General features: G+C 45.5%; 1 protein-coding gene across 3 annotated transcripts in view; it reads right to left on the bottom strand.

Annotated features, from left to right (window-relative positions):
- Positions 1-14,439, bottom strand: part of UBE3B (ubiquitin protein ligase E3B) — a 54,519-nt gene extending 40,080 nt beyond the window's left edge. Inside the window, exons 1-9 of one of the 3 annotated variants that reach the window (XM_019757440.3) lie at positions 14,084-14,439; positions 10,534-10,636; positions 9,060-9,241; positions 8,793-8,913; positions 7,348-7,407; positions 6,843-6,947; positions 4,424-4,520; positions 3,118-3,203; positions 2,119-2,201 (exon numbers count right to left, since the gene is read on the bottom strand). In XM_019757440.3, the coding sequence (XP_019612999.2) occupies positions 2,119-2,201; positions 3,118-3,203; positions 4,424-4,520; positions 6,843-6,947; positions 7,348-7,407; positions 8,793-8,913; positions 9,060-9,220 (713 nt within the window). In that variant the 5' untranslated portion in view covers positions 9,221-9,241; positions 10,534-10,636; positions 14,084-14,439. The remainder of the gene's footprint in view (positions 1-2,118; positions 2,202-3,117; positions 3,204-4,423; positions 4,521-6,842; positions 6,948-7,347; positions 7,408-8,792; positions 8,914-9,059; positions 9,242-10,533; positions 10,637-14,083) is intronic. The other 2 variants (XM_019757441.3, XM_019757443.3) reach the window with 2 other exon arrangements.
- Between the last annotated feature and the right edge of the window lie 24 nt (positions 14,440-14,463).

Raw genomic sequence — 14,463 nt, 5'->3', positions numbered from 1 at the left:
TTTGTACCCAGATGTTATGACTCATTAAATACACCTCTATGTAACTTCTCTCAAAGTGTGAAATGAAGGTATGATTGTTTACTAATGTGTTCTCCTATAACTAATTACTGCGTAACTGGTTGGATCCTGTTCCTCTGTGATGAGGGTCTATCCTTCAGAGGTTTGCTGTCCAATACAGTAGCCACTGGCCACATATGGCTCCTGAGCCCTTAAAACGTGGCTAGTCCAAATTCAGATATGCTATAAGTGTAAAAATATATACCAGTTCTTGAAGACTCAGTATCAAAAGTGAAATAAATTAAAAAATTTTTAATTAAAATAGATCATTTAATTGATTACATGTAAACATGATAAATATTTTCAACATATTGGTTTAAATAAAATGCTAAACTTAATTTTCCCTTTCTTTCAATTTTTCCCCCCTTCTTCCACCTCGCACCCCCCCCCACACACACACACTCCAGTTCAAGCCGTTGTTTCTCAGTCTAGTTGTGTAGGACACAGCTCCCTGGCCCATGCTGATATTACGAGCCTTGTGCTCCCCCCGGCTGTGACAGTATGTCACCGGTCGTTGGTCGGCCGCTCACAGCAGCTCACGGCAGCTCTCACCAGCTGCTCTCGCTGCTCACGGCAGCCCAGCTCCAGGGAGAGCCGTTGTTCACAAACTGAGCTGTAAAGGAAGGAGCTCACTGGCCCATGTGGGAATCGAACTGGCAACCTCAGCGTTAGGAGCACAGCGCTCCAACCACCTGAGCCACACGGGGCCGACCCTTCTTCCCACTTTTTCGTGTAGGTCTCATTATATTTCTATTGAACACTGCTGCCTTAGACCAGCCTTGTCCAACGGAACCTTCTGTGATGATGGAAACACTCCATATTTTCAATCCAACATGGTTGCCATTAATCACGTGTGGCCCCTGAGCACTTGAAATGTGGCTAACGCAACCAAGGAACCGAATTCTTAATTTCACTTCATTTTAATACATTTCTGTTTAAACAGCCCCATGTGGCCAGTGGTTAATCAAAAGGACAGTTTAGACCAGGGGCTGGCAAACTGGCCCACAGGCCAAATTCTGGTCACTGCCAATTTTTATAAATAAAATTTTATTGCAACACAGCCAGACTCATTTGTGTATTGTCTACGGCTGCTTTGTGCTCCGATGGCAGGGTAGTTGTGACAGAAAGCTGCCGGGACCACGGAACTGAAAATATTAGCCAGCTGGCCTTTCACAGAAAAAGTCTGCCAATCCATGCTCTAGACCATCATTTTCCAAACTGGTATTCCACAGAAAACGATTCCATGGGCTATGAAGAGATGTGCTTCACCATCTAAACATGGACGAAGGTATTCCATGTTCCGATGTGTCTGAGCCCACATCAGGTCACACAAACACCAAGGGTCTTGTTACTGCGGGACTTGCCCGAGCTTTCAGCAGTGAGGTGCACTGTGGATGAGCGGGAGAGGGCAGAGCAGGGAGCTTTACTGAGCTGACAGTGACTCTCCTTCTTTCCCATTATTATTCTCTTGGGGATGAAGATTATCAAGTTATCCTATTAACATCTCTCCGAGTGTTCCTCTCAACAACTGAAGAATGTTCTGGACCCATTAACAAGCATAGCTTTTTATACTTGGTGATTTTCAGAATTGCGGGTGTCATTTCTATTAGGAAATACTGACCTTATGTACATCTCTTACTGATGGCAGATACACATCTTTTCTGGTCCTTCACATTCTAACATGTTACACCCATGTTCATAACACTAGTCTGTCCTGTTACCCTGCCCTTTGCTGGCCCTCCGCCAGCTCTTGGGTTTCCTTTATTTTATCAACTAAAAGCTCAAAAGGAGAAAGGATGTGATCTTGGGCCCTGGCTGACTGAAAGCAAATCATTTTGAATAGCTTCCCTCACATCATGATGCAAAAATATCCAGGGGTACAGACAAAAGATGAGACAAAGAACAGTCACAGATGAGTCCCTTTCCCCAAGAACAACACTTCATGTAAATTCTGACCAAGTGGGCAAGCCCATACCTAACATGAGTAACAAGAGGAAAGACAAGCAAGAGGAGGAAGCCCTCAGAAGCATGCCGACCCCTCAACTATGGTCTCCGACTTACCGCAACGCGAGAGAAAAGGCTGCAGTTAAAGTGCCTTTGGACAGACAGGGCCGGGGTCTCGCCAGGCCACGGGTTAACAGAACCTGAAAAGAACATTTTAACTGGTCAGGAAACGATGCCAACTTTGTAGTCATTGGTATGTTAAAAGAAAAAAAAAAAAAAGAAGCGTGACAGCAAAACGAGTGCTTCAGATAAAAAACTGCATTGGAATGTTTTTATAAAACGACAGGAGAGAAAGTAATGGGTACAGAGATTCATTTTACCACCCTCTCTCTACTTTACATGGTACATTTAATGTTTTAAAATAATAAACAATTTAAAAAAATGAGCAGCTGATAAAAATACCAGACTTAAAATTTCAAGACAGCTTGTTATTTTAGAAAGAGTTCCAAGTTATGGCTTCGGGCAGAAGCTTCCTCACTGTGACGACCTGTTGACAACAGCAACTTTGGCTGTCACACCACCTCCCAGGGTTGTTGTGTGGAGAAAACAAAGCCCAATCAGGAAAGAACCCATCTCAGTGCCAGGCAGAAAAGAGGGCTAAATCAATGTTAACTTCTCAAATTTAAGAATTCCAAAGTACTTTGAAACTGCTTCTGACCATTCCGTGGCTGTGTGAACTGGCACAAAAGGTGCACTGTGGACGGAAGGCAGTCTGAGGACACAGAGCTAGACAGAGAATTCCAGATACCAACTAAGAAGGAACCTGAGGGAACAAACCCTGAGGCCTCCTTCCCGAGTTTAAAAGTTCAAGAGACTGGATTACACCTGTAGCCAAAACTACAGCACATTAAAGGGACCCCAGTGCCACTGTCCTCCCGTTACACAAAATGCAAGTGACCCGAGGCAGAGGAAGGGAGGAGAGAACACTAAGCATCCAACTCTTCCTGCGAATATTGTTTCTGTGAGGAGGGCACAAAATATCCCAACACCGAACATGCAAATCCAAGTTCAGATGTGGAGAAAGGAGGTCACGTGTTAGGGGTTGGGGTCACAGACCTGTAGCACCGAATAGAACCCATGCTGGTTGAGATGTCCCATTATATTTGCACAAATGTGGTTCATGGCTGGTCGAAGACTCTCACCTAAATAAAGAAAAAGTCTGAGAAAAACAGGATCTCTGGCCAGACCGGCTGAGGTGGAACAGAAAATCATGCCCCAGACCCAAGGCCCCAGGAAACGAGATCCTCTCTGGCTTGCCTTCCTGGTCTCCTCAGGTCTGGTAGCAGAGTGCGGGGAGGTGCTGCATATCCTGAATTCTATCTCTCCTGGAAGGCCTGGCTCAAGTGTCACCTCTCAGGTGACGGGCCCTATCGTTCCCCTGGCCAGAAGTAACATCCCTGGCCTCCGAGCTCCTGAGCACCTTTGCCAACCCCCTCCGAGGGCCTGGCACTTTCTATTCTCTGCCATTGCCTCCGCTTCCCACAGGGACACAAGCTCCCTAGCAGGGCTCAGAACTTCTCATGGTTTAAATCCTCCCCAGAGTCCAGGATAAGGTCTTCAAACCTCCTTCCTGTCCTGGAACCTTTGCACATGCAGTTTCCTCTGCCTTCAAAGTTTTGTCCTCGTCGTCAGTCTGTGAACTCTTACCCTCCCTCCAACTGAGCTCAGACATCACTTCTTCAGGAAGGCCTGAGCCCCAGACAGAGCAAGGCCATTCCCACCCCCACTGAACACTCTCATTTCTCTTGTTCTCTTCCTTCCGAGCACCAGATACTGGCGACTTCTCTTTAATGTGTCTCCCCCACCAGACTGAGTTCTGTGAGGAAGGGCAGGCACGTCACAGTAGTTCAGCACGTAAAGGCCCTGGAGGGCAGCGACCTTTTCTGTTTCTCCAATGCCTGCACATATCTGGCACACAGTAGGCTGTTTGTTGAATGGATGAAGTGAATGTATGACAAGCATAAGGCCAAGTACAACACTCTGGGAAGGAGGTAGCAACACAATACAAATTTTATGGCCAAAATACAATTCTTTTCTGCCTAATGATTTGCCAAATGAAATGACGAGGCTTAATAAGCAAATAGTATGACTCGGAGGCTGAAGGGCTATGGGAGTTACAAAAATGAGCTCAGAGGAACTGTGCCTTGAAACATAAATTCCAAGACGAGAGAGAATATAACACAGAATACTGAATATGTTCTGGACAGCACAGTGCCATCTGATGGGAAGTGCCAAGGGCACTTCATTTGTGTGGTCTCAGGGCCTTCCCGGGGGCTCATGGCAGCAAACATGCTTCCTAAAAAGGCAAAAAGAGCCCCACGCTCTGCTACTTAGGGAAGACGCGGAAGCAAGTCCCACAGACCTTTTCCCCGGAGAATTTTCCATGTTGAAGTGTCTGTGAAGGTGACAAGCATTGTGAGGTACAGTGTGACGAGTTTGGAGTCTTGTAAGATTTCAGGCTGGAAACAAAGAAGACATTAAGAGTAAGACACACACCCTGCAGTCGCAGACACTGAAGCAACCACTTCAGAACTTTGCTGCGTGCACTCAGGCTCAAACACACGAGTCAGGGTTATAAGTAAGCCCCTGTTCTTTTTCTCTTGGGGAATGACCACTGCAGGAGTTAAATGACAGGGACTTCGGCACACCAGTAACTGACCATCACTTCTGAAATACTGCGCCTGCAGACCTGAGAATTCCTGGAAAACAAGACGGCCAGCACTGGCTTGCTGGTTTTATCTGCGTTTATGAATATATGCATGGACATATACTGGAGCCCCAGTGGAGCGTACCAGGGACTCTGGGCTCAGATTTCTGGCTTTAACCACTTACTACCATGTTTCCCCAAAAATAAGACCGGGTCTTATAATAGTTTTTGCTCCAAAAGACACATTAGGGCTTATGTGCAGGGGATGTCATCCTGAAAAATCATGCTAGGGCTGATTTCCCGGTTAGGGCTTATTTTCAGGGAAACACGGTAGCTGTGTGATCTTGGGTAAATTTCTTAACCTCTATACCTAAGTTTCCTCATCTGTTCATTAGGGATAGAAACACCGTTTTCTTCACAGGGTTGTGGTGAGGAATAAACGGACTCGTGTATATAAAGCACTGAGAACAGCGCCTGCATACAGATAAGTCTATGTAACACTGACTATTGTTATCACGGTTATTGGTCGTTGCACAAGAGCAGGTTGGGGAAAAGACCTGACCCCTCTCTAGGCTCAGAGACCTTCTAGCATGTACACCTGGAAGGGACCCTGGAGGCCACCTAGTTCACACCCCTAAGCTCACAGAGAATAAGAGAGGGGAAGTGACTTGTCCAAGGCCGCATGGGAAATCAGCCGCAGAATCGGGACTAAATTCCTATCTTCCAGGCTCCAGATCCAGTGTTCTTTTCTCTTAACGTGTATTTCTTCACATAAAATTAAAATACAAGTTTTTTTCAAAGTAGAAGAGTCTCTTCTCAAAGAGAAACCTGCTGTGGAATGCAGATACAGAGAGCAGATAAAAGAGGCTCTGTCTGCTGGAGAGAAGGTAGGGGAAGAACCTGCCCATTTGCCCTGAGGCACGCACTTTGGTGGAAGCCCAGCGCTCCAAGGAACAGGGTGTGAAGAGCACCGTTCTGTGGCACATGCCCCACCGGACAAGCTGGGCATGGCTTGCTGCTGGGTCATGGCCAAGACAGCTATTCACCAGCGCTTCCAGACACGGCTGGGAATGGATCACAGGCAGCTCTGCTGGTACTCACTCCACTGCTCAGCTGCTACCGTGTTTCCCCGAAAGTAAGACCTAGCCGGACAATTAGCTCTAATGCATCTTTTGGAGCAAAAATTAATATGAGACCCGGTCTTATATTAAACAAGACCAAGTCTTACATTATAGTAAAATAAGACTAGGTCTCATTAATTTTTGCTCTAAAAGATGCATTAGAGCTGATCGTCCGGCTAGGTCTTATTTTTAGGGAAAGAGAGTACCTGAGTCCTTACCAAGCCTCTGCCCCTGAAATTTCTCTCTCCCTATGTGTAAGGTGGTAGTGGCTGCTGTTTGCATCTCCTTACGCCTCTGCCCACCTTCTCATAACACAAGGGTGGGCACAGAGCCAGGTTGGGCCAGTGGCAATACACCATCCATCCCTCTCCCCACTGTGACCAGTTAAGGGATGAGACCAAGATCCCACTGGGCCTTTGTGAGTCCCTTCAGATTTCTGAACTGGTTGGGGAGCCCTCTCTTTACTCTGGTCAAAACAGAGTAAGGATGTGAGGCCAGAACCGCTGGCTGCCATAACTACAGCAGAAGAGGGTGAGGTGACTTGAAAAGGCACTAGCTAGAGATGAGAGAAAAGAATGAGGGGGACAATCTAAAAGCCCCTGGCTCTAGTCACCCCCAGCTGCCATGTTCCAGAATACGTTCTATGACAAAATAGTCTCTTTCTTGCTTACCTTGCGTGTATTACTAGCTACACTCATGTTGGGTTTCTGTACTTATAAAAGGAGGCCTGATGGTCTAATGACATAAACTATAAGGTATCCCTAACATCAGAAGTATGGGAGGGAAGACACCAGCTTCCCTGTCATTGAGATTATAGCAATCACAGGTCAATGTTCAAAATTGTAAATCAAAGTATGTTACTCTCTCTCTCACAGCATAGGGGCCCTAATAACTCTTTATTAAACTCTGACTGATAGATCTCCGAAGGTATAACCCATGAGGGGATCATGAGGCCTCTGAAAACATATACTACAGTCCCCAAGTGGAAAGGGTATATTTGTTTGTTTTCTTACCTTGAGCTGCTCGAGAAACTCACAGCAATACCACAGAATGTCCTTGATCTGTTTAATCCATAAGAGGGTGAGGTCCTTGGAAAGAGCCAGGGACACATACCACACCTACAAGCAGGAGAGAGAGAAATATAACGGGCAGTTACGGGGATCAAGTTACATATGTTCTAGCTACTGGAATGGGGCCAATGAGCTAAGCCCAGTACCAGGCAAGGCAGTGAGGATGAACGGATGAACAAGTAGCCGACAGGGCTTATTTTAACATCAAACCCAAAGATGAAATAGACTACGAAGGAAATTTACCCCCCTGAGTAACAGGCAAGGGTGGAACATAGCTTCTTGGGTAAAGAAGAAACTAGGCAATCCGTTGTACTTGTTCATGGTTTCGATGTATTACTTGTTTGCATGTGTGTGGGAATTAACAAAGGCGTAGCATTCAACAGGAACTTTCAGAGCCTAATAGGTGGGTTTGGCGCATGTGGGAGACTTCAGCTCCCATCTCACATACCTTGGGTTCATTCTCAGCATCCATGCTGCTAAGGATACAGCGACACAACTTCTCAAATCTCTGCAAAGAGGTAGAACGGGGGTTATAAATTCCCACAAGAGAAAACAGGAAAGAAGCAAAATGTTTGGTGGCCACTATATGTAGGCATTATGCCAGAAGATTCAAATGTTTAATCATTTTAAATTCCTCTTACAGATGTGGAAATGGAGGATCAGACAAGCTAAAAAAAGGCTCTCAAACTGGTGGCCCACAGGCTGGATGAGCCATACAGATGTTTTTAGAAACTGGTATATTTCATATAAAAGTCCAGATTGGGGTTCCTTTTGAAAAACAAAATCGATCTGGCAAACTGGGCTTGGATTCCTGGGGACGAGCCGTTGTCTCCTAAATCACGCTCTCCTATTTCCCACTTTGGAAGCATCATGGATGCTGACTTTTGCCTCACAGGCCGTCGAATCTTCCCTTTTATCTTGAAATACAAAAGGAAGAAAAGTAGAAGCCGGAAACCAGGTTACACTCTGGCAATGTTGACCCTTTAAAATCCACCCTATCAAGGCAATATCCACCTTTAAAAGGGGTGTGGCCCTGGGCGCCTGCCCCATCTCTGGAGCTGCGGTTTCCTCCTCTGTAAGCCGGGGTTACCTCACCAAGCCTGCCCACCCTCATCTCTGTGACCGTGTGCTCACTGCCAGTGTACTCCTCCCTCTGCTGCTAGGCTCCGAGCTCTCCTGCGTGGAGACCCTAGCCATCTTGTTTCCTTCTGGGTCCTCAGTGCCCTGCAGAGGGCCTGGCACAGGGTAAAGCTTGGCAATGATAAACACTTAACCCCTGATCACCTGGCACTCCTCAATGCTACTGTCAGTACTATTACAGACAACTAGCTGCTTCCCAGAATTGTATTTTCTGGGCTAATCATTCTCATCCCCAAAGTGCAATCAGCATGTTTTGTTTGGTTTGCAGGATTTAAAAGAAAGGTCAAATTAGATAACCAAGTTTTACAAATTAGAAAACTGAGCATAAAGCTCTCTAGCATCTCTTTAAAAAACACCACCACTGGCCGAAGGTGAGTGGAGGTCACCGGCTTTGGATGGGCACATCACAGACCCCATCACTCCCTGATGTCCTCGCCACGGCTGTCAGTTATGACTGGTATTATGTTTTGTCTCATACATGGCTTCTTTCACTCCTTTACTTAAACTGCCTGGCTCCTGTATACATCTGAGTCCGACATCATAGCTGATGTGAAAAGAATCGTGCGCATGCCCAGAAGCACTGGGCATAATCCCTACAAAACAGGCCCCGAGAAGACAAAAGGGCAGGGTGTGGGCGAAACAGAACCTATCTCAGAGTTGCTGTAAGCACTAAATGACTTACTATTTATAAAATCCGTATAAAAAGACCTGGCGGACAGTAAGTACAATGTATGTTTGTCGTTATTATTTTACCTCATTATCCTCCTTAATTCTGAACAAGAACAGCAGTTTCCTGGCAATCTTAAAGATACAAAGTGCACTTCTTTTACTGGACCCAGAGTCGTCTGCTTTAAAAAACTCATCGATCTCTCTCCTGGAGAGGGAAGGGTAAAAAAAGACATTAAATTAGGAGCTCCCAGCAGCTGGAAGGCTTTTTAAGAACTGCAAAAGAAAACACTATCTTTTCTTGCTATGAATTGGAAGCAAGAGAAAATGTGCTGAGGAGTTCCTGGCACCCACCTGATTTCTCTCTGCAGTCGACTCCGACAGAGGAAACTCCGGACACGGGCCTGAATCCCAATGGCTGCCCGCTCCCGTTCCTTCTGCACCAGCCTTTCTTCTCGAGCCTGACGGGCCCTGTCGATGAACCACGCTCTCGAGGTCTGAGAGACGGTGAACATGTTTGCAAACTTGCATAAACCCTGCAAGGAAAATGGCGGGTAGCTAGTATAGATCATTATATGAAAAACACACACACACAAAGGGGCTCAAGAGCAAAGGCGGGGACGTGGGCGGCAGCAGAGAGCTACTCAGGGCCTTCCAGCACCTTCCAAAGTGCTAATAGCTCTCCTGGCACAAGTCCCAACTTCCTATCAGCTCTTTCCATGCGACTCACCCAGATCAGTGATGCTGTTTCCTGTATTAAATAATTACATTTTCTTAAGAGAAAGAACACACCGCCTGGCATAGGGTACGGGTTCTGTAATTGTTTAATGAATGAACAAAGCATGACTCGATCCCATCCATAAAGCTCTAATGCAAGCCAGGCATCCTGAGTCAAAGGTTTCTAGATATTTGAATTTTCTGGAGCAGTCCACAATCTTTAGGAAGCCTACCCCAAGCAGGCCACTTTTATTTTGCCAACTAAAGAGTTCAGGGAAAAACCAAACACGAACATCTACTGTCACTGTTATTTTACTCATTCGTTCACTCAACAAATATTTACTAGCACCTAGCTTTGCCAACACAAAAAAAGCTTTTCATTTTTTAAAGGGTCATTTTAACACTAAAAAAGCCAAAGGTCCATGATTCCTGAATGTAAGACGATCTATTAAATAAATACATTTGGTTTTACGTGTAACTTATTCCGTGGTCCTTACTGTTTCCACCCCGCCAAGGACCGATGAAGATTTTAGGGCAGAACTGATCCCATCCATTGCCTGGCACTTTTTGGACGGAGGCTCTAAATTATCCATCACATTTTATCACCAGTACGTGTCTTTTCCCAAAGGGATGGCTTTGGCTAGCGGCCTAGAGCTCACAGTACCGGTCCATGGAACCTTCCATTCTGAGATGATTTCTTCAGATGCTTGATAACTTTGTCCTTCTAGCCAACATACATAGGCAGCCTAGCTGACAAAAGCACTGAAATGAATTATTCATCCACCCAGACTTCTGGAAAACAATCTCTTCACTCGGTTACTTCACTCAAAGCAGCACCCATGTGGAAACATCACCAAGGAGGAAAGGCTCATGCGGGGCTCTTCCCATTTTGACACATTGAGGGATCGCTGTGGCCCCTTTTCAACACTGCTTCACATCTACTAAACACAAGGCTTTTTCCATTAAGTGGGTCTCTCATCAATAATTCTCGAAACAAATTATCAAAGTCCATCTGACAACAGGAGGGAGGGAAAGACGACTGAAGGGGAAAACGTAACAGTCTTCTGAATCATTCCCTCTTTCTGCCCCAGCAGAAGTCCAGAGAGCTCACCTGAGGACTTGCCTATGTCGCAGAAATGCCAGGTAATCATTAATGATCTTGCACAGGACTCATGGCCAAGGGCAGCTTCTCGCTTCAGAGGAGCTTGTCTTTTCTGGCAAAAGCAGAAGGAAAAAAAAAAAATCCAGATTTAGGGTTAAGTTTTATAGGTAGGACATCATATATCTTCCTGAGTAAAAGCAATAAATAGTGTCTCTGGCTTTAAAAAGACAGCACTGTGTCTCTGTCCTACTGTCTGGTCTAAATGTTAGACTTGATCTCCCCAGCCCACACGGTTTAAAGGGAATAGGTTGAAAATACAGGGGACCCTTGAACAACACGGGTTTGATCTCTGTGGGTCCACTTATACACAGAGTTTTTTCAATGAATACTGTAAATGTATCTTCTCTTCTTTATGATTTTCTTAACATTTTCTTTTCTCTAGCTTACTTTATTGTAAGATCGCACTATAGTATATGTAATATACAAAATGTGTGTTAATTGTTTACGTTATCAATAAGGCCTCCAGTCAACAGGAGGCTATTAGTAGTTAAGTTTTTGGGGAATCAAAAGTTATACGTGGATTTTCAACTGCACAATGGGGGTGGTGACCCTAACCCCTGCGCTGTTCAAGGGTCAACTGTCATCCCAAAGATATTATTAAATGAAAGTTTTACATGCTTTGTGATGGTAAGCAAGAATAACAGACAAGGTGAAAAGTTAAAAAGCCACTGAAAATAATGTTTGACATTTTTAACAATACGGAAAAATGTTTACACCTAAGAAAGGAAAAAAGGGCTGGCTATGAACCAATATGATCCCAACTACATAACAAAAATGAAAATGCATATGCACACATAGATACAAAACTGCAAAAAAAACAACAAAAAACACCAACACATTAAGTAAGAGTAGTTGTTTTGAGAGAGTGGAATTGTGGGAAAATTTGTTTCTCTAACTGGTGGTCTCACAGTGGTCCATGCGGGGATGGAACCAGCTACCCTGGTGTTATTAGCACCGCACTCTAATCAATGAGCAACCAGCCGCCCTTCTAACTGGTGGTCTCTATCTCCTAAGTTTTTCACAGAAAGCACCCGGAGAGGCAACATAGTACTTAGAGGCACTTGTGCTCTGGAGCCAGTCCCTAGCTCTGCCACGTACTGTTTCTGTCTTCTCGTTAATTGGCTCAGAGGATGGTTATGAGGACTAACTGAGATAATGTGCACCAAGTACCTACTGAGGTGGCTGACAGAGCACCCGGTCAATAGGTCTGAGGTGTTATTTTTCTAGACACAGGATTTTGTTTTTAAAGTCTTTGGCAGAGGCTCCTATCCGTACAGCCACTAAGGTTCTTTTGGGAGGAAAAAATGTGCGGACCCTTATATTCCTTACCCATTAGCTGTTTTTCCCTCTCCCTAAATACACTAAGATGCACCAGTCCTGTCACTTGGGCTATGAACCCCTGGCTCTGTTCAGATTGGATAATAGCTTCAAGCTCCTGAGAACTGCAAAAGAGCGGGGCCCCAAGCCACGTGACAATGCTGTGCTCTTTCTGTAACATGCAGACGGTCCCTCCTTTATGGGGATGGAGAAGAGGGAGCCTATTCTCAGTGGAAAAATAAGAGGCTGCACGTAAACGGTGACTAAGTACCTGTAAGAATTAGACTATAGTGAGTCCTCAGTTAACACCGTCTATAGGTTATTGGAACTGGGGCAGAACAACACATAAGGAAACCAGTTTTACCACAGGCTAATTGAGTTAAGTTCCTATGGCATCTCATCAATGTTATAATGAAATGATTTTGAACAAAGTGTGATTCAAGAACCTGCTGTATCTCAAAACCTTCACTTCTCCCAGGTGGCCTCTCAGGATAAGATCCTTCCTTGAGATTACCATCCCCTCAGCGATGCTATACGTTGGCTTCTGTTTACACTATATGATAGTCTATACTTTCCAGTTTTTCTAACTCTTTCTTATTCACCGTCTCTACCTGTATTGTTTACTACAATCCATCAATAAAACAAAACACATTGAAGTATTTACTAAGTGCTTACTCTGCTAAATGCCATGGAGAATAAAAAAAAAAAAATGCTGTCTGTAACAGACAAAGCCTTGGATCAAACAATGTAGTCCTTGGTTCTTTTCAGTTCTGATTCTACCTCATTTGGCCAAGTTACTTATCCTCTCTAGACCTCAGTGTCCTTATCTATAATGTACCTACCTCCTAGGAATGCTAAAAGGATCACATGAAACATTTGCTCTTCTATATCTCAATTTAGTCCTCATGGCACTAATTTGCATTAAATGGGAAAATCCTAATAAGGAGGATCTGAAAGCAGAAAGCACATAAGTGAGCTTTACTGTACTGTCCTTAAGAAGCTTACAATCATTAGGGAAACAACAGTGACATACGTGGGAAGATCAGGAGACAAGGAATCCGTGACAACCAAGATCATATGAAAAGCCAAAGGAAAACATGTTGTTTGAGTACCCACTATGGGCCAGGTCCTTTCTAAATGATCTCCTCTAATAAGAACAGCAAACCTGTGAGATTATTTAGTATCTCCCACAACCCAGGTTAGACTGTTAGCAAGCGTCAGAGGCGAGGGTTTTATACGAAGAGACAGGGCTCAGACTGCCCTCTGCTTCTACATTCACATGAGACCTGCTCAAAATCAGTCTTTTCTGGAGAAGGCCAACTCCACGGAGAACTATGAAAGAGCAAGAGAATCCAAAAAGTATCGTTCAAACGTGAAGTACCATAAATACCAACTGAGCCCCAAAGGGCTCTCCCTATATGTGGGAACAGCTGGCAGCTAGGTTTCATGACCACCACCCTCGAGGAGCATGCTATTATCAACCCCACCTTCCGAGGGAGAAAATGAGATGTAGAGAAGGGACATGACTTGTCAGAGGTCGCTAGGCTCCCAAATTTGAACTCAGTTCTAATTCCAAAGCTATTATTTATTTGTAAGTGAAACACACAAGACCCAGAGACTCCCTCACTCACAAACAGCAAAGACAAGCTGCGAATGCAAGGCTGCCATGGGGCTAAGTTAGAGTCAAATTATAAAAAAAGCTTTTCTTTATTTGTATGATTAACACCAGAGGCCTTTACTGAGCTGGGTGTCAGGCACGGTACTAAAACTTGGCATTATACAACACACTCTGTGAAACGAGCTAATTACTCCACTTTACAGGGGAGGAAACTGAGGCTCTGAGAGGTGAGGGAGCTCATCCAAGGTCACACAGCCAGAACACTGGATTCCAATTCCGGTTTCGGTGATTCCTAAGACCCCGCCTCTTTCCTCGGCATCAACAATAACAAATCTTTTCCACCCAGCGTTAGTCTGTTTATAAAGGCCCCGGAGATGAAAAGAGATGGAAAAGGCTACGCAGAGGCATCCTTCCCCCCTCACCCCTCCCCGAAACGCGAAAGCCAGACGCTACTGAAGCAGCCCCTCCGACCAGGTGAAGCAGCGACCCAGCCCCAAGGCCACCTCCCTTAAAGTCCCCGGCCCCACCACTCGGTGAACCCACGACCCTGTTCCCACTCGCTACCCGCAGGCCGTAGACCTTTATCCGCTCGAGGCCCCCGCGCTCGGGGTCGGAGCCGCAGCTATTGTCGTCTCAGCCCAATACCTCTGAGCTCTGCCAGACCCGGGGCAGCGATAGACACCCGACCGCCATCTTGCCCCGGGGTGTTTGTTCTCAGAGCTCCGCCGGGAAGCAACTATCCAGTTCCGGGCACCGATAGTTCCCCAGAGCTTCTCCACCCGGGAACGACAATATCCCTGTAGCTTGTCGTCCTCTCTGGAAGCTGAAAAAGCGGAGCATTCAGGAGCGGGATAAACGCCTGCCCCAGCAGAGAGGAGATGCAACCCACTCCGGCCAGGCAGGTTGGAAGGAATGCGCCGACGTCTAGCAGTACAACGGATCTT

This window comes from Rhinolophus sinicus, chromosome 9 (assembly GCF_057876585.1).
Source record: "Rhinolophus sinicus isolate RSI-liver-muscle chromosome 9, RSI-T2T, whole genome shotgun sequence".
NCBI lineage: Eukaryota > Metazoa > Chordata > Mammalia > Chiroptera > Rhinolophidae > Rhinolophus > Rhinolophus sinicus.
The sequence above is the reverse complement of the archived record's forward strand: the minus strand, read 5'-3'. Positions and strand labels throughout refer to the sequence as shown.